Raw genomic sequence first — 20,773 nt, 5'->3', positions numbered from 1 at the left:
TCAAACTGAGGTTGTAAGAGAAATCTTTTTTTTTTTAAATAAATCCCCAACCAGGGGAACAGATCTAGTATGAAACTAATTAAGCTTAAACTTCAGGGCCCCAATCCTGAAGGGGCCCCAGAAGTGACTATACCTGAAGTATTCCTGGAGAGGGTTTCGGGGGTCAATGCCCCTGTGGTTCGGTCTGTGACAGGCCTCACAGTGCTTAAAAATTTTGAGTCCACTGTATGAGAAGGGGTTGCAAAGGGGCCCCTATAACAGTTCAAGCTTCAGGGCCCCAAAAATGTAGGGCTGCCGCTGTCTCCGACTACAAAGCATAGCAGGGTGTACTAGGCAGAATTCTATTTATAATTCATAGAGAAATTTACTTGATTTTGCTTTTAGATATATTTTTCTGGACTGACACAGCAGTAATCGTTTAACCTTCCTACTGGAGTCAGTGCCGTTCTTCCTTTCAGTTTGCCCTTGGTTATTTCAGTGAAGTACAGGGAGCTTATGAGCCTTTTATGAGCCTCCCGGACACTAGGTAAATGTCTCGATGATGCCTTTATTTCCACTAGGCTACCAAGGTAGCATGGTGGCCTAGTGGATAAAGGCCTCAAGAAATTTATCTAGTGTCCTGAGAGGCTGCATAAATGTCATGGGGTTCTATCCCCAGTCAGTTGCAGTATTGTATGTGATAAACTATGGAAGAAATCACAAAAAAATGTGTGATTGCAAATACGTAAAAATACCACAGTGAAAAGAGGAAATATAACCTGAGCACTTTCATGGGGTTACACACACACATCTTCAGAAGACGTGTGTGTGAGCACATAAAAGTGCTCAAGTTTTGTTTCCTATTTTCACTGTGGTATTTTTACACATTAAACTATGTATGATAATCATACTTATGTGGACCTGTACCTAAATAACTTACAGTACGGAAAATATTGTGAAGCGGCTTAGTGTGGGTAATAAGTGTGTATGCAAGTGTTGGCGTGTGGATGTGGCAGTGTGGTTAGCTGGTTGTGTGTGTGGATCACAACCACTATCTGCACTGCTCCCTCCACACAGCCCTCTCCCCCGCCACCACCCATCAACCCGTCCCCTCAACCATCTGCCACCACCGATGCGAACATCACATCTCTTCGTCTGCGATCCACACTTTATTGCTTCTCTCGTCTCTAATAATATATTATAAATTTTACTATTAACATTCAGTCATTGATGGCTTTTTTGCAGTTCTGTGTCACCATCCCCACTGGTTCATACACTATGATTCATTAGTTTAATAGCTCACTATTGTGTTTATGTATCATTGCAAAGTACAGATGCTTCTTAACTTAGTCGTTCCTTAAGATAATTACCCGGTATGAAGGCGGTTAGTCCATAACTTATATTCATTTATTTACTTTTCAATACCAGTTACAGTAGTTATTTGTTTCCTTATTCATTTAATAATGACAGCAAAGCACAAAAGTAGTGATGACAACAGTTCCTCAGAGACTAAGAGAAGCCATGAACTGCTTCCCATCAGTGAAAAAATTATAATTTTAGACTTACTGTGCATAATTTATCAATGAAACGTTACACGTAATAGGTATGTAAACAAAAAATGACATATAGGGATCATTACTCTCCACGGTTTCAGGTATCTATGGTAGGTCTTGGAACGTATCCCTCGCGGATACAGGGCGACTATTGTATATACGTACACACAAAGTTGTACAGGTACTAGACAGAGCTGGATCAAAGCATGGGTTATAGGTGCTGCAGGCCAGGGTCCTCCACCAATTGGAGGGCCTCCAGGTGCTGCAGCCCAGGGTCTTCCACCAACTGGAGGGCCTCCAGGTGCTGCAGGCCAGGGTCTTCCACCAACTGGAGGGCCTCCAGGTGCTGCAGCCCAGGGTCTTCCACCAACTGGAGGGCCTCCAGGTGCTACAGCCCAGGGTCTTCCACCAACTGGAGGGCCTCCAGGTGCTGCAGCCCAGGGCCCTCCACCAACTGGAGGGCCTCCAGGTGCTAGAGCCCAGGGTCCTCCACCAACTGGAGGGCCTCCAGGTGCTGCAGCCCAGGGTCCTCCACCACCTGGAGAACTACCTTGCCCACACTCCAACAGCATATCAAGTATATATATCAGTGCTCCTCATCTTACAATGGGGTTACATTCTGATGAACCCATTATAAGTCAAATGTGAATATGTGTTAAGCAAAATTAAGTGTTATTTTCAGGCCATGGTGAACTGCAGATAACCGAGACCATGGACAACTGATACCGTGGATACCGGACCTGCAGATATGGGGGCCCTACTGTGCCCAAATTTGTTGCTTATATCATCAATATTTAACTTGTGTATTCAGATGGAAGACACTAAACCTGAATGGGTCTTACTGTGCTCCACACATTGCTAATTCATAACTAATAACATTTTTAGATCTAAATATTTGATCAGTATTCACTAACTACTGCCTATGTTTTGCAGGTCAGCATACGTGTCATACGGAGGGCTGTTGATGCGCCTTCAGGGCGACGCCAACAACTTGCATGGCTTTGAAGTGGATAAGCACATCTACCTCTTGATGAAGAAGCTTGCTTACTGAGAGACACTTTTTCTATGTGTGGATACCAAATGTATTTCTGGAATGTATAATTTTTTTTGTATTGTCATTGGAGCTGGTGTTGTATATAGATCCATGATACCAGTGTATGATTTTCTTATTGTATTTTTTGTATTATCATTGGAGCTGGTGTTGTATATAGATCCATGATACCAGTGTATGATTTTCTTATTGTATTTTTTGTATTGCCATTGGAGCTGGTGTTGTACACAGAGATCCGTGACGCCAGTGTTTGACTCTATTTTTTTTTTTTTTTCTAGCATGCTGTCGTTGTGTCATAAACATTAAAAACTAAATAGAAAATCCCACATGGGTGGGAAAATTAAACAGATTTAAAAGGATTTGTATATTTTGAGACTGTTAAGAGATGGGATACTTGTAGTAGGGAAAGGTTGATCAGCAAGTAGGAGATTTGAAGTGGAGTACCATAGAGTTTACCTCAGCTGCTAAGAGCTAAGTATACTCTGGTACAGTTTCCTTTCTCCAGTTCTTACTGTTGGTAAATTTTGTGCTGAGATGTAAATTTTTGCGAAATGAAATACAGGAGGACCCAGCATAAACAGCTGGGCTTCAAACTGAACCATTGTTAATTATGTTCCACCTGCCTGTGACTATCAGCAGGTGGAACAATGGCTCAGTTGAAAGCCAACAAAAATTTGAAACACCAGCAATGTGCTGTATATACTGGGCCTTCCTGTACCGGCATCTAGTTTTCAATATCCTTGTGAGAGGACATGCAAAATTTGCCTACAAGAGGAACAGGGGGAGCTCTGCAGGAGGTATACCTGGCTATGTGTAGGAAAGGTAAACTCTCGCTGCTCTACATCACTTGCCTATGAACCTTAGTCTAATACAGGTCACTTGTCTGCTGAAGATCTCAAAATTCTGAAATACATCCTTTATCTATATACTGCATCATTGGTAAAATATACTGATAATGTCAAGCAGACAGTGCTCAGTTTATGGTAGTACAGTGGACCCCCGGTTAACGATATTTTTTCACTCCGGAAGTATGTTCAGGTGCCAGTACTGACCGAATTTGTTCCCATAAGGAATATTGAGAAGTAGATTAGTCCATTTCAGACCCCCAAACATACACATACAAACACACTTACATAAATACACTTACATAATTGGTCACATTTGGAGGTAATCGTTATGTGGGGGTCCACTGTATTTTAATGAGAAGTTTTGTGCAGGAGAGATTATCAGTTGCCATAGAGGCAGGTTAAAGAGGATGTTTATGTTGGAGAGAATTAAGGTGAAGTAGAGATGGCCAGTGGGACATAACCTCTAGCAATATTATTCACTCAAGTGAAAATGTAAACATTTAAAATTAGGTGAGCCAGTAGGGTGACGTCAGTTGTTCTTCATATAGGTTTATTTAATAGCAGTGAATGGGATTTGTGTGTGATTGTACTAGTTATGGCAGTCTGAGCAGATTCCAAGCAGGATTGGTTCCATCTACTTCATTGGTAATAAATTTAGTGCCAGGGATACTTCTTTGATAATAATTTAGTGCCAGGGATACTTCTTTGATAATAATTTAGTGCCAGGGATACTTCTTTGATAATAATTTAGTGCCAGGGATACTTCTTTGATAATAATTTAGTTCCAGGGATACTTCTTTGATAATAATTTAGTGCCAGGGATACTTCTTTGATAATAATTTAGTGCCAGGGATACTTCTTTGATAATAATTTAGTGCCAGGGATACTTCTTTGATAATAATTTAGTGCCAGGGATACTTCTTTGATAATAATTTAGTGCCAGGGATACTTCTTTGATAATAATTTAGTGCCAGGGATACTTCTTTGATAATAAATTTAGTGCCAGAAAAGTTTTAATCATTTTCTATTTTGCTTTGATCAGCACAGTCATGTCATCCCTGTGGCAGGTGTTTCCATGTTTGCTGAGCCTCGTATTCAACACCCTTGATGTTTTACCTTCGTAAAACTTGTCACAACCTCCATAAGTTTATATAGATGCAGGCAGCGGTGTTTTGGGGGCTATGTTCTTTTTGTTAAGTCTTTACCGTGTTGGAAGCTATAATGGCAGCCCTAACAGTGCTCTTGGCTAAGGAGTTGGAGAGGTTATTGCTGGTTGACAGGTAGAACCATGTACAGTGGAACCTCAAAAATCGAACTGCTTCCAACAACCAATTATGTAAGTGTATTTTTGTTAGTGCTTCTATAAGTGTATTTTTGAGGGTCTGAAATGGACTAATCTAATTTACATTATTCCTGATGGGAATAAATTCATTCGGTAAAGGCACTCGAACAGCCTTCTGGACTGAAGAAAGTTCGATATTTGAGGTTTCACTGTATCTACTACTGGATTTGGAATCGTGTCTGGTATTATGTAATATCTCTACTCCTTCTCACAGTGTTATGGAGAGCAAAATTTAAATGTTTTCTTAACCCTTCAACTGTCCAAACGTAGATCTACGTTCACGTGCATAGCACTCTGAATGTAGATCTATGTTTGGACAGTTTAAGGGTTAATGGTGCATTCCTCTAGGAGACTATGACTACATTAATAAAACCTTCCTTGAACTATTCTGTTCACTGCACTTTATAATGGACCATAGGAAATAAATAGAGAAGCTACTACACAATATCAGATAAGATTCCAACCTCAGTACATCCACATTTCTGCATGTGAACAGAAGCAGTAACCTCTCCAGATCTTTAACTGAAGTTAACTTCAGAGTTGTATTAATATTGGCAGAATTACCGATAATATGTTATGTAAAAGGACACAAGTGGAGCTAATGTGACATTTTATTGTGTCACATTAGTTGCACTTGTGTCGTTTTACCTAACTAAGGGTTGCCATTATACAAGACTTGGTCAAAAAAGAAAATGGTATCTAAAATAAAGTGCCTGTATCTATATAACCCATAGAGGCTGTGCCAAGTTGTACATAGGGACTTGAAGGTGATCAGTACACACAGAGGCGCCTGCCAGAGATAACACAGACACCTGTATTATTCACCCTCATACATAAGAGAACCACCTTATAAACTTCTCCAGTGCAATTTTATCAAAAAAGCAGATGTAACGAACCATGCTTCAAGTCTCCTGTGATTGAAAAATGGTATAGTGATAGACAATATGTGGAAAAAGGCATTTATGTACACCTCAGGACATTTATTAGAGGAAACGCCCACAAAGCCTGGTCACAGACCAGGCCACGGGTGCATTAACTCCTGAAACCCTCTCCAGGTATACCACAAGTGACTTCTCCAGACCTAATGAAGCCACTCGTGGCAAAATGTTTTCTGTAAAAAATGTCTTGAACTCTACATAAGTGCCCTTTTCACACACACTGATTATCACGACCATCACCACCATCATGCAGAAATCAGGTTCATTTCTTATTTCAAGAACGCTGGCCAAAATTATTTTCAAGATGTATGACATTTCTCTTACATGAAACTACAGGGAGAGTACACAAATATCCCATACATATGAGAGAGAAGCTTATGATGATGTTTGGGTCTGACCCAAACATTATTGTAAGTTTCTCTCTCCTATGTGTGGGTTATTTGTGTATTATTCCAGTCACAGTATTGTGATGTTTTTTGTTCTTCATACATAAAGGTATAGTGCATCACCTAATTTTAAGCTTTTGTGTTCCCACTGCGTTGAGTAGCGTTACTGCCGGTGATGTCACCTGCCCATCTCTACGCTTCACCTTGCTTCTCTCAGACATACTCGTTTTACCCATCTCTGAGAATTTGTAGTCCCTGGTGGGTGTAACGTCTGGCTAAAATGCCATAAACTTCAGTTTTGTTTCTTATTAATGGATTCTTGCTACTCAATTTGATTTTCCACCATTTGACTATGTTCTGAAAAATATAATGTACTTATAATTTTTTTACATTGATTTCTTCAATAGGCCAGATCCTTAAAATGTAAGTTTTCATAATAAAAAAGTAAAGATATTGTTTAGTGATTTTTTCAAACAGGTCTAAATGTGACAGTACGGCAAGAACCATCAGGTAGTGATAAAAATACTGACAGAGAAAAAAAAGAGAAAGGAGAGAGAGAAAAAAAAAAGAATGACAGAATGAGAGTCTATTATTATTATTACAATAATAAATAAACACTGAACCCACTAGGGTCTTTCTCATTATTAAAGGTATAACGTTTCATTCATAGATCGTAAACTCTCTCAAGTGAATCTAGAATATGGAAGACGTTTTCATGTGTATACATGTAATGAGGGAGTTAGTGTGTTGGGTGACCTTGAAGTGGCTGGTGGACCCAAGAGTGGAAGGCCCAGCAGGTCTACTCTGCTGCCTGAGAATGTTGATTCAAGGATTTAGATGAATGTTAGCTTGTTCCTGTTCTTAGGCATAATATAGGTGAGAGACAGGCTGGGATTATTAACATAGCTGAGTGTTAAACCCACAAGGGTTGTACAGCAGACATGTTGGATGCTCTCTGCTCTGTGGAATATTCTAGTTATAATCTGAGGTGCGTCTCAACACTTTCTGCTGCTGTTTCCCTTCAGCAACATTGTTCAGCTTAATTGATAAATTAGACGCATGTTCACCACTTGGGTATCTTTATTGAGGAAACGTTTCGCCACACAGAATGGTGAAGATCAGAAGGAGTTTGAGGTAATCAGTGCCTCAGCCGGGAGGGACATACGCACCGCTGATATTGGGGGGGGGGGGTACTGTACCTGCAAGAATATCACCATTTTCCATGAGTGAGTGGGATACAATTCTTTTTCCGTGAGCCGTGCGTGTCATAAGAGGCGACTAAAATGCCAGGAGCAAGGCACTAATAACCCCCTTCTCCTGTAAATATAACTAAATTTGAAAAGAAAAGCTTATTTTGTGAAGTTAAAAATTTTTTTCCATCAATGAACCATTTAATTAGTTGAAGACATAACTAATGTGGATACAAAACTGCTTATTTTATTAAGATATAGTACATTATCTTAAAATATAAAACATTATCTTATCACAAATACATGTATAAAATAATACTGCTCATGTCCATATTATTTAATCATTTTATTTATGGGGAAGCGCTAAACCCATGTGAGTCATACAGCATCTGGGCAGTGAGAGGTATTAAGTTTGATTAAAGTGGAGCCCCAGTTCCTTGGATCAAGCACCCTTCACCAACATGACAGCCACCCCCATAGCAAGGCACACGCATGAAAACTTCATTGCGATAAGTCAAAAAAATTTTGTGACATGTACATTAATACAGTACAGTGTAGTACAGTACAGTACTGTACGGTAATGTACAGAGAGATACTCCAAAACCATATTTTGTGTACAGTTCAACCGATGAAACGGAATATTCTTCCACCCTGAGATTTGGACGAGAGGAAGCTGGTTGTTGGATAAATGGACTGAATCTATCCACTGGTTGCCTGTCAGTAAGAACGGTGGATGATCTGAACCGTAAGTCCATGAATTTGTAGGAACAACTGACTGCATGACCCCTTGTAGGTTAAGTGCTTCTTTTTCATTATAATACAATAGGAACAAGTGTACTTTGTTTATCAAAAGAGAACTTTAACCAAATTTGATACATTTTGAAGTGATTTGTCAAAAGTTCAGATCTTTGCCCAGAAAAATATGAGCAAAATCATGAGGGTTTATGGCCATTTGCATCTGTTTCCGAGAGCCAGATTATTTCAGTGATTGATATTAAGCTTTTATTGCTGCCCCTGAGGCCCCTCAAGGAGGGTTCCTTGATGTTGGTGAGGGGCTCTTGATCTAAGAAATTGGATCTGTGCTCCAGTTCCCTGAATTAAGCCTGAATACCTTCCATCCCCCCCACAGGCGCTGTATAATCCTACGGATTTAGCGCTTCCCCATAATTATAATAATAAAATAATAATACTGCCCCTGAAGTTAAATATACACATTCCTTTAACTCAACTTCAAAGGAAACTATATTATTCTTGCTGACCCTAACAATAAATTAAAACATTTAAAATTTAATACCTTTGCTAGTCGATGCCTCAGGTAAGAATCAAATATGAGAACCCTGCATATACATACAGCGCCTGTTTATTGGTGTTTCCACATTTTCATTGGCTTTCAAATGAGCCGCTGTTCCCCCCGCTGGTGATAGTCGCCCGCCGGGGGGAACCTAACCTAGCAACGGCTCAATTTGAAGCCAGTGAAAATGTGGAGCACCAAAAAAGATCCTGTACTTGCTGGGCACCCCTGTACCAGCACTTCTAAAGTCCCATGATGAGAAGAATAATGATTTTTAAATTAATTGTGGCACAGTGTGAGGGGAATTATACAACATGTTAAGAGTTAACTGTGTTTTTGAGAGCACTGCATATTTGCAGCCCAGAGTTCATAGGTAAAAAAATTTTGAAGATTTATGAAAAATCTACAGTTTTGAGGTACCTGTGATGCGTTTCTTGAGTTCCACTCGGAGACTTCATTGCTGCCTGCCTGATCAACCTGGCTTTTGCTGTTAGCAGCCCACAGGAAGGAAGTTGAAGGATTCGAAGAGCTCTTTCACCTGTGGGATCACTCAGTGCTCTTTGGCACTACAAAACATAAATACAAAACATAAGAATACCCATGGAACTATGTAACATAAACATTATATAAAACACCAATGGTCAACATGATACATCCTGGGGTCCACAAGGTAATACAGCCGGGTCTCGATTAGTGTGAATAATGAATCCCGCGGAGCGGCTGAATTATTCAGCTCACACTACTTGGTGGTCCTCTTCTTACAATGGGGTTATGTTCTGATTATTATTATTATTATTATAATCAAGGGGGAAGCGCTAAACCCGGAGGATTATACAGCGCCTGGGAGGGGGATATGTGGAAGGCATTCAGGCTTAATTCGGGGAACTGGAGCACAGATCCAATTCCCTAAATCAAGAGCCCCTCACCAACATCAAGGAACCTTCCCTGAGGGGTTATGTTCTGATGAACACACAAGTTGAAAATATCATAAGCCGAATATGAATATATGATAAATAAATACTGTCACTCAATAAGTAAATAAATAATTACTGAAACTACAAGTATTGACAAGTAAATAAATGAATACAAGTTCATCCTATCATTAAATATACAGTATCTGTATAATGGTGACATTTTGACTTTATGATGGTGTGATTACGATGGTGCTATCACATCATCGTGCAACGCTGTATGGCCCTTGTGGTTTAGCACTTCTTTTTTTATTATTATAATAATAATATCGCATCATCGTCAAGTTGAAATATAGTAAATCAAACTATTGTAAAGCGAGGAGTATCATTTGTAATTTTTGTGCATGATTTGAAGAGTTTGGAGGGGGAAAAACTAGCATTATTTAATTTCATGCAAAATCGAAATTCCCACTAACCGTGACCTGGCCGTGTTTATAAAGATCTGTGGTGATCCTCTGGGTTGTCTTCTCCCAGGTACAATACTTGAAAAAAACTCCAATCTAATTATTATAATCAAAATGAAGCACTAAACCCACTAGGGTCAAACAGCTGCTCCACCCTAAGCAAAATGTGAAATTAAAGTCTTGCCATTTCTATGTATTTTCAATTCATCATTTGCTGCTTTCTGACAGAGTTATAGAGCTGCCCCTCAGGGAAGGTTCCTTGATGTTGGTGAGGGGCTCTTGATTTAGGGAATTGGATCTGTGCTCCAGTTCCCCGAATTAAGCCTGAATGCCTTCCACATCCCTCCCCCCCCAGGCGCTGTATAATCCTCCGGGTTTAGCGCTTCCCCTTGATTATAATAATAATAATAATATAGAGCTGTCAATACCAGACAAATAAAAGTTATTTGCCTTAGTTATTATTTGTGTATAGCAGAGGGCCACTTGTGGTCCGAGGGCCACAAGTGGCCCTTCTACGAAATGGATGTGGCCCTCACATGAAATTTGAACTTACTTTTATGTAGGTTCCACACTGAACAGTGTCAATTACAAAATAATTTCATAAAAATTTGAAAAAAAAATCAAAATGTGGCCCTCCTTTAAATTTGGCTTTTCAAATTGACCCTTTCATACTAAAAGGCTGGAGACTACTGCTCTATATAGATCCCAGTCATCAGGTATCAGGAAACACTAATGCCAGGTTAATTATTCTCCAAATTGTCCAGTCATTACACAGTTCAGTGCACTAATCTAACCTGTCCAATAATTACACAGTTTGATACACTCGTCTAACTTGATAACTCTCACAGTTACGAACATTTTTTTATTATTATCCATTCTAGCCAGGTTTTATTTCCCCCTTTTCTCATTGCTTTAAATGCTACTCTCTCATCATCATTTTCAAACCATTCAAGGATACCATGCTATCTTACACTGCTTTCTGTGTACGGCTCTTCCATCGCCCTTCAAAGAGGGAGCCCCAGTGATCGTAGAGAACTCCCAAGCTTAAAATTTAAACTGCCTTTCTCTTCCCTTCTATCAAACCTGATGGCCTACCATTCCTCAGGCAGTGTATATACCCATATGGGTTTAGTGCCTTCTCTTAAACATAATCCTCTTGCATCATTATGCCTTGTAACTGGAATGGGTGGGGCTGAAACCTATGGTAGACCCACCCTAAAACTAGCCCACTCTACAGTTACATTTTGTTGGGATTTTTAACTTTGGAGGGTTAGCCACCCAGAATAGCTCAGGGTATAAAGTGTTAGCCACCCATGATAACCCAAGAAATACAGTGCATCATCAAGGACTGTCTGTCTTATTTCCATTGTGGTCCTCAATCTTGTCCCCCAGGATGCCACCTACACTAGTCCACTAACACCCAGGTACCTACTTACTGCTAGATGAACAGTGACAGCAGGTACATGGTAACAAGCCCAGTGTATCCACCCAGCCAAGGACTTAACCACACCCTAATAAGACTTCCAACTAGCCGTATTTATATTCACATTAGGAAGGTTAGTATGGGCCCCGTGCTAACCAATTTAGAGTTACACTTGCAAGTTTCACTCCCCAAAAATCAAGGTGGGTTGAACTGTGTCTCCGGTCCCCTTTGATGCAAAAATCAAATGCAGGTATGCATTGATTTTCAAGTAATAAATATAAAACCAAACACATTAATATCTTCTTTATCCAAATGTCAATTACAAAATTATAAAACAAAAATTTATTAAGACAAATACGATTTAGACAAATTATAAAACCAGAATTTTTTTGTTAAATATGATTTAGACAAACTAGGAAAATAGTATCAAGTCTAGCAATAACTGAGTAATTTCCAATATATTTCATCTCAAGTAGGTTACCGGAGCCCTGTTATATATGATATCATTAAAACTACATTACCTAAACCTAAGATAAAAGATCACTGAAACAGTTTTGTCTTCTATTCTAGCACCGCCATTGTTTCCTTAATTAATATATATGTAGTGGCATTTTGAAAAGTTTTTCATACTGTGTTAGTACGTACAGTAATGATAATAATACAGTGGACCCCCGGTTAACGATATTTTTTCACTCCATAAGTATGTTCAGGTGCCAGTACTGACCGAATTTGTTCCCATAAGGAATATTGTGAAGTACATTAGTCCATTTCAGACCCCCAAACATACACGTACAAACGCACTTACATAAATACACTTACATAATTGGTCGCATTCGGAGGTGATCGTTATGTGGGGGTCCACTTTAATTATCATTTCTCCATGGGTTATTATTATAATTAGAACAAAGCGCTAAACCTACTAGGGCCACACAGTGCTGATTTCTCTGTGGAGAAGTGGGTTAGAATCCATCCTCTGTAAGCCATGTGTGTCATAAGAGGCGACTAAAATGCCGGGAGCAAGGTGCTAGTAACCCCCCTTCTCCTGTATAAATTACTATATGTAAAAAGAAGAAAAACTGGTTTTTAGGTCACCCAACCTCAGTGAGACAGTCGGTGCCTTGATAAAAAAATAATACTGGAGATGTGTGATGGAAGGGAGAAGCTACATTATTTTGTCTTCACCTCTCAAGGTTCCTTGATGTTGGTCAGGGGCTCTTGATCTAGGGAATTGGATCTGTGCTACAGTTCCCTGAATTAAACCTGAATACCTTCCACGTCTCCCACAGGCACTGTATAATCCTACAGGTTTAGTGCTTCCCCCTTGATTATAATAATAATCATTAGATTAGGTTCTATATTTCAACCTGGCAAATTGTTTGTACAGAGATGGGTGGTATTTTGGTGTGCATTCAGAAAGCCTCTTAGAATACCTTCAATTCCCACCTGTTCCGCATTTTTTAACACGATACTCTTTATATGTGGTCAGTATTTCCTCAGTAGTGACTCTTATTCACTCATTCACTCTCCTGTTCACTATCTTATTCACTCCCTTATTTGATCTTAACCTTTATTAAGTAAGTTTATTTAGGTACAACTACACAAATCCATTTACACATTATTATTATTATAATCAAGGGGGAAGCGCTAAACCCGGAGGATTATACAGCGCCTGGGGGGGGGATGTGGAAGGCATTCAGGCTTAATTCGGGGAACTGGAGCACAGATCCAATTCCCTAAATCAAGAGCCCCTCACCAACATCAAGGAACCTTCCCTGAGGGGTCCAGTTACACAAATTATCATACATAGTAACATGTGTAAATTACCCCCAGGATAACCCAAAAAAGTCAGAATTTATTTCCATTGGGATTACAACTCAAAAAAGAAGTGCTAAACCCACTAGGGTCGTACAACGCTACACAAGACCTAATAATTATTATTACAATCAAAACTAAGCACTAAACCCACTAGGGTCCTACAATAAAACCCTAGTTGTGTGCTGGAGTAAATGCCTACACAGAATTTCTTAAAAACTCTGGTTGTCTCCCACCGAGGCAGTGTGACCCCAAAAAAAAAAAAAAACTTTCACCATCATTCGCACAATCACTGCCTTGCCAGAAATGACTTATTTGCAATGTCTAGTTATACTGAGCTGTTGGTGGCACAACTGGCTGGATTCTGCCATAAAAAAATGATCAATTATGGGAAGAGATTGTGTTAATTCAAATTATATTTCAATATTATTATTATTATTATCAAAATGAAGCACTAAGCCACAAGGGCTATACAGTGCTGCTATATTTCAATAGAAAGCTGTATGACCCATGTGGGTTTAGCATTTAGTTTTGATAATAATTTCAATAGAAACAGCTGTTGTACACAGAATTCCAGTAATTTTGTATTATATTGTAGTTATAGTATTTTAGATGTATAATTTTGAATTGTGGTATTGTGGGAGAGGAATTATTATTATAATCAAGAAGCGCTAAACCACAAGGGCTATACAGCACTATGGGAGAGGAAGAACATATGGTAATGTATTAGTTGAGAACTAGTGTGCATGGTGATGCTCTCTAGTTAACAACTGTTGTGTGTGAGGGTCAGGTCAAGCTGGGTCAGCCAGTCTTGTACAAGACAGACTGACAGCAACACCTCCTGTCTTCTGGTCAGGAGCTGCCTCCCCCCCCCCCCCAGGAGGTAAGACTTATAACTGAGGTCTATTGTAACATTGATGCCCCAGGGTTGCTACAGTGTAACAAAACACTGGGTTAAGGTGACCAGATATGGAGTGATTGTTTCCAGGTAAGTTTAAAAGTGAGTGGCGGCCATGTTGTGGCAGCAGGGGTTGAGTCACAGCTCCTGGCCCTGCCTCTTCACTGGTCGATACTAATTCCTTGTTGTTAATGTGAGTGCTGGGCAACACTAATAGTCGTATATACGTACATTCTGTAAATACTTATCCACTTGATATATATTTGTGGCCTGGTGGCTAAAGCTCCCGCTTCACACACGGAGGGCCCGGGTTCGATTCCCGGCGGGTGGAAACATTCCGACACGTTTCCTTACACCTGTTGTCCTGTTCACCTAGCAGCAAATAGGTACCTGGGTGTTAGTGGACTGGTGTGGGTCGCATCCTGGGGGGACAAGATTAAGGACCACAATGGAAATAAGTTAGACAGTCCTCGATGACGCACTGACTTTCTTGGGTTATCCTGGGTGGCTAACCCTCCGGGGTTAAAAATCCGAACGAAATCTTATCTTATCTTATCTTAAACTTGTATATAAAAGGAAAAGCAACATAATACCTTGTCTTGCATCCTACCTCAATTATTTTTTATAATTTTAATTATGAAGGAAGCGCTAAACCCATAGGATTATACAGTGCATGTTGGGGGGGGGAGGTACTCATGTTTAATTCAGGGAACTGAAGCACAGATCCGATTCCCTAGATCAAGAGCCCCTCACCAGCATCAAGGAACCTCCCTTAAGGGGATCCTACCTCAAGATTCTTTACATATTATTATTATCAAAACCATGAACTAAGCCCGCCAGGGTTATACAGCGCTGCTGACTTTACAATGACTGGGATATCACGTGCCCCAGTGTAAATTTATTTAGGCTTACGTATGCCCAAAATGCTTTGAATAACTATGGGCTTCCTGCATGTACGATTGTCACCCATCTCTGTACAAACATTGTATCATACTGAAATAAAATATTATAAGTTACCTAGGATAAGCTAGAAAAGTCAGTGACGTGTTTCCACTGGGGTCCTTGATGTATAGTGCCTAGTGGGAGGTAATGGTGAGGATAATTGTGAGGGGGAAAAGGGTAGGGCAGTTTGATATAAATAGTCGCTGTTGTCCCACACCTGGGACAACAGCGACTATTTACCACCCAGGGCCTCCGAGAGAAATTTTGCAAGTGTGGGACAAGACTGCTTTGGGGCCCCTGGGGGCAGGTTGAGGGGCCTGGCTGAGGGGCCCCAGTTGAAGTAAATTTTACATAATTATTTTTCTAAATAAGCTAAAAATATTTTAAATTATTCCAAAAAATCAAATGAATAATAAAAATAAAACTTCTGTGGCTATGGGGCCCTTTCAGAGAATCACAGCCGGGTCCCGGACCAATGTACCGGCTGACCCTCCCCTCCATCCTCATAGGCTCTGCTACTAATACCTCCAGTACTAACAGTAGACACAGTAACCACAGCTCACCCCAGTGCTGTATTTAAGCTTGTCTGAAATACTCTGCATAACTCTGAACTTTCATTATGCACTCAAATATCGCCCATTTCTGTATAAACACTATTGTGGTGGAAAAAAGTTGTATGCTTCTTAACCCCATGGAGACCCTGTGGCCTGGCTGGCAAAGCTCTCGCTTCACACATGGAGGGCCCGGGTTTGATTCCCAGTGGGGTAGAAACATTTTTATGCATTTCCTTACACCTGTTATCATGTTCACCTAGTAGCAAATAGGTACCTGGGTGTTAGTCAACTGGTGTGGGTCGCATCCTGGGGGACAAGATTGAGGACCCCAATGGAAATAAGTCGGACAGTCCTCAATGACGCATTGACTTTCTTGGGCTATCCGGGGTGGCTAACCCTCCAGGGCTAAAAATTCGACCGAAATCTTATCTTAACCAATCTCTACCCAAGAAAGTGAACTTTCCACATACACACAAAATAACAATGCATTTATCAACATAATTAACCGAGAAAATAATAATTCAACCTCGAAGAAAAATTTAAATATCAGGTCAAGACTTTACTAATCTTCAACAATCAAATGCGAGTCCTGTAGTGAGGTTTTATAATCATAATTAAGTCAGGTGATTTACTCTTGTCTGTCATGTTGCATACGACTCCGAATGAACTTGTATTCATCACCGCATATAATAATGCACGAGTTATATTAAGTTGAATATCATCACTCCTTTTACTGGATTATTATTATAATCAAGGGGAAGCGCTAAACCCGGAGGATTATACAGCGCCTGGGGGGGGGGATGTGGAAGGCATTCAGGCTTAATTTGGGGAACTGGAGCACAGATCCAATTCCCTAAATCAAGAGCCCCTCACCAACATCAAGGAACCTTCCCTGAGGGGCCCTTTTGCTGGAAAAAAATCTCGAAGCCTACGAAAACCTTAATAAATGCTAGTGCTTGTTTGCAGTTAGTAACAATGATACGCGCTCGGTGTTGGAAAAAGGTGTGTAAATCAGACACACAAACTTTATTATATATGACAGCTAGTCTTTGAGAGGCTTTACAAAATATATTTTATAAGGTCTAGTGTAAGCAAACCATCGTATTTAATATAAGGTCTGGTTTTGTCATTAGGGTTTTTTCAGCACTCGTTGAATAAGTATAGCAAATCCTCATTTTACAAACACATTCATGATCTTCTGTACTGTGTATATCGTTATTATTATTGTGTAAGTACAGTGGACCCCCGCTTAACGATCAGCTCCCAATGCAACCAATTATGTAAGTGTATTTTATTTAAGTGCATTTGTACGTGTAAGTTTGGGGGTCTGAAATGGACTAATCTACTTCACAATATTCCTTATGGGAACAAATTCGGTCAGTACTGGCACCTGAACATACTTCTGGAGTGAAAAAATATCGTTAACCGGGGGTCCACTGTATATCATTATTATACATGATACAAAAGGTCCCCAACATGTTCATAAGTTGAAGATTTCCTGTATTATGAATATTATACACAATTCAGTAGGTCCCCAATGTGTTTGTAGGTCAAGGCCTTACTGTACCTCGTTCTGACTACCTGGGGCTACACCACACCATCTCGTGACTGTTAATATTCGCAAGGTTAAGTAACCACTAGGGATATTCCCTATAAATGGTAATCCATCCATGTCAACTGATGTGAAGGTTTAACCTACACCTGTAACCATCCCCTCGTTATTATAATTATGCCTGTGGGGGGGGGAGATGGAAGGTACTCAGGCTTAATTCAGAGACCTGGAGCACAGATCCAATTCCCTAGATCAAGAGCCCCTCAAGGGAAGTTCCTTGATGCTGGTGGGAGGGTCTTGATCTAGGGAATTGGATCTGTGCTCCAGGTCCCTGAATTAAGTCGGAGTGTCTTCCATAATCCCCTCCCCACAGGCATTATATAATCCCTACGAGTTTACTGCTCCCCATAATAATTTTTAACCATCTTGTCAAACTGAAAATACACAACATAATCAATTAACCTTTAAAACAGAATTTAAATAACTAATTTTCACAACAGACAATTGTATTCTAGATTTGCAGTAATTATTTTTTCTGTATTACTGTAAACACTTCCTAAGGCTGTACTATATCCATAAATCTCGTATAATGCCAGGGTATGGGAGGTATACACCCCTGTGGTCCGGTCTGTGACCAGGCCTCATGGTGGATCAGGGTCTGATCAACCAAGTTGTTACTGCTGGCAGCACGTAAACCAACGTATGAACCACAGCCCGGATGGTCAAGTGCTGACTTCAGGTGCCTGTCCAGGGGTTGTTGGAGGCATTTTCTGACATTTCTGCCTTGTGGAATGAGAGACTTGAGCAGCATGTGGAAGTCTTTATTGAGGAAATGTTTTGCCAGCCAGTGGCTTCTTCAGTCCAGTACAGAGAATAGTAGTAGATGGAGTTTGTGGTGGTCAGTCCCTCCTCATCTATCACTGTTCTCTGTAATGGACTGAAGAAGCCACTGACTGACAGGTTCCTCAATAAAGATTCCCAAATGCTGCACAAGTCTCATTCTTCAATCGTCAGTTTTCAAAACCATTTTCATCACTGCCTCGTGGAAGTAATCCATTAAAGAACAAAAAGGCAGAAAAGTCACAATACCACGACTGGAACATAACACAAATAACACCCACAAATGAAAGAAACTTATGACGACATTTCAGTCTGACTTTGACCTTTAACCTTAAACTGTCCAAATGTAGATCTACGTCCATGTGTGAGGGGCTCTGAACGTAGATCTACGTTGTTTTTTACATGCTTTCAAATGGGGAAAATCAAGGTCGGAGCGCTACACACATGAATGTATTATTATTATAATCAAGGGGGAAGGGCTAAACCCGGAGGATTATACAGCGCCTTGGGGGGGGATGTGGAAGGCATTCAGGCTTAATTCGGGGAACTGGAGCACAGATCCAATTCCCTAAATCAAGAGCCCCTCACCAACATCAAGGAACCTTCCTTGAGGGGACACATGAACGTAGATCTACGTTTGGACAGTTTAAGGGTTAACAAGTCACACTGACACACGAAGGTAAGGGAGCCACTATACATCCACTCCTCGATTAACGACGGGGTTGCGTTCCTAAGACCACGTCAGTAAACGAATTTGTCACTAAGCAAGCAGCATACTATAATGGTTGTGGGTTTGTGTCAACCATCTTCGATATTGTTTTAATGTCACCTTTGCATCATTTATAAGATTTTTAGTATATTTTTAAATGTTTATACAGTAGTGTACTGTATATTGTGATAAACAGAATAGAAGAAATCAGCTCTAATATACATTATTTAGGTATGCATACTGGTGAGTGCCCATCGTAAGTCCGAGTCGTCAGTAAATGAGTACGTTGCTAACTGAGGAGACGCTGTATATATATAATGGCTCCTTCTCCTTCGTGTCAGTGGACCATAACATCATAAGTTTATTATTATTATTATAATCAAGGGGGAAGCACTAAACCCGTAGGATTATACAGCGCCTATGGGGGGATGGAAGGCATTCAGGCTTAATTCAGGGAACTGGAACACAGATCCAATTCCCTAGATCAAGAGCCCCTCACCAGCGTCAAGGAGCCTTCCTTGAGGGGAGTTTCTTTCTTAAATGTGTGGGTTATCTGTTTATAGCAATCCCTTACTTTTCACCTTTCAAAATCCTTGGGGGAATCAGTAAAATGTTTTGATTTAACACACCAACTTGCCAAGTGCTGCACCTGACAGCACGAACAACCACCATTGTGCAGTCTTAGAAAAATCAGATAAGATTTACATGTATGCACCATCTGTATGTGGTGGTCAATGTAGTTTCATGTTCAGCGTCGAGTCTGATCTGTGATGTCACATGCAAAACTTTAATACGTACGTGATTACACACAAAGTATGAATTGATTATTATTACAATCAAAACAATGCTAAACCCACACGGGTCTTATAGCACTACAGGGCAGGATGTGATAAAGATGAAATATGTGAAGATCAGAGGGTTAGAATTATGCAAGAGGTAGTCAGTAGGGGTAATGGGAAATGGTAAAGGAAAAACAATGAAAATTGGTGTAATAAAGTTGTCACTGACAGAGTCAGATGGAAAAACTGCTGCAAACCTGACACTGTCAGAGGATTTAGAACCAGCAGCATCAACTGTGAATGCATGAGTGAGACTGGAAGGGGTTAAGAAAAAGTGAGTGAGAAGCTAGAGTAGGTAAATAAGCCTTCACACATGGCAGTGGGGAAGAACGCACGAATTGTCGGAGTTTTCCAAAGGGGAAAGTCAATGTGGGATGAACATATAAAGGAGTAGAGAAGGGAAACAAGGGGCTCATAACCCTTTCTTCTGTATAAATTACTGACTGTATAATGAATTTTTTGGGGAGATGGCTGGTATGTTAAATTGCAGAGAAGCCAAGAGTGAATATGAGGAGAAAAGGGTCAGAGTAAACTGGGTGTAGAGGGAGAGCTCCCAGGAGAGATAAAAGGGACCATATATCCCCTTCTGCTTCAAAGAAGACCCTTGGTGTGCCTGGTAGTGCAAATGTAGCATGGAACCTGTGCCCAACCCTACCCTTCGTGCTGGTTAAACAGCAATCCATGATAGCAATCTCTCATCCACCGAGCCACCTCGGCAGACAGTAGAGAGGGTGGTCGGAAGCATGCCGCAAGGCATACCCCCTTTAGTCGCCACCTCCTGGAACCTCGAGATGAATCAATCACCTTAAGGACCCCCTAAGCCACCCTCTGAGACTCCAGGGCACATTAGCAAATCCCCAGTTGATCCAGATTCCACGGCAGACACCACCACAGAGGACCTCGATGGAATGGGATGGACAGTGACACACTTTCTTTGACCCAGGAGATGTAATTTCAGAGAAGAGATTCCCAAAGGCCTAATGTAGGGAAAGATGGGGTGGGGAAAGGAGTGGAGGAGTCAGTTAGGCTTAATCCAAAGAAGACTAAAAGCTCTAATTCCTTAGATCAAGAGCCTCTTCACTCTAGCAAGGTATCCCCCCCCCTTGAAGACTAATTGAATACATTTGTTAAAAACTAAACAAGGAAAAAAAATCTATAATATGGCCTTGAGAACATAATAGACAAATCTATAATCCTCAATCATACTTGTGTATAAAATAGATGCATTTGGTAAAAAAATGAAAATATATA

General features: G+C 40.4%; 1 protein-coding gene across 3 annotated transcripts in view; it reads left to right on the top strand.

The window, feature by feature from the left end:
• The window catches only part of Polr2H (DNA-directed RNA polymerases I, II, and III subunit Rpb8), a 543,824-nt gene extending 537,273 nt beyond the window's left edge, over positions 1-6,551 (top strand). For all 3 annotated transcript variants that reach the window (XM_070100931.1, XM_070100930.1, XM_070100932.1), the window contains exon 4: positions 2,466-6,551. In XM_070100931.1, the coding sequence (XP_069957032.1) occupies positions 2,466-2,583 (118 nt within the window). In that variant the 3' untranslated portion in view covers positions 2,584-6,551. The remainder of the gene's footprint in view (positions 1-2,465) is intronic.
• Positions 6,552-20,773: the final 14,222 nt, after the last annotated feature.

This window comes from Cherax quadricarinatus, chromosome 75, assembly GCF_038502225.1.
Source record: "Cherax quadricarinatus isolate ZL_2023a chromosome 75, ASM3850222v1, whole genome shotgun sequence".
In the NCBI taxonomy this organism is placed as follows: domain Eukaryota; kingdom Metazoa; phylum Arthropoda; class Malacostraca; order Decapoda; family Parastacidae; genus Cherax; species Cherax quadricarinatus.
The sequence above is the reverse complement of the archived record's forward strand: the minus strand, read 5'-3'. Positions and strand labels throughout refer to the sequence as shown.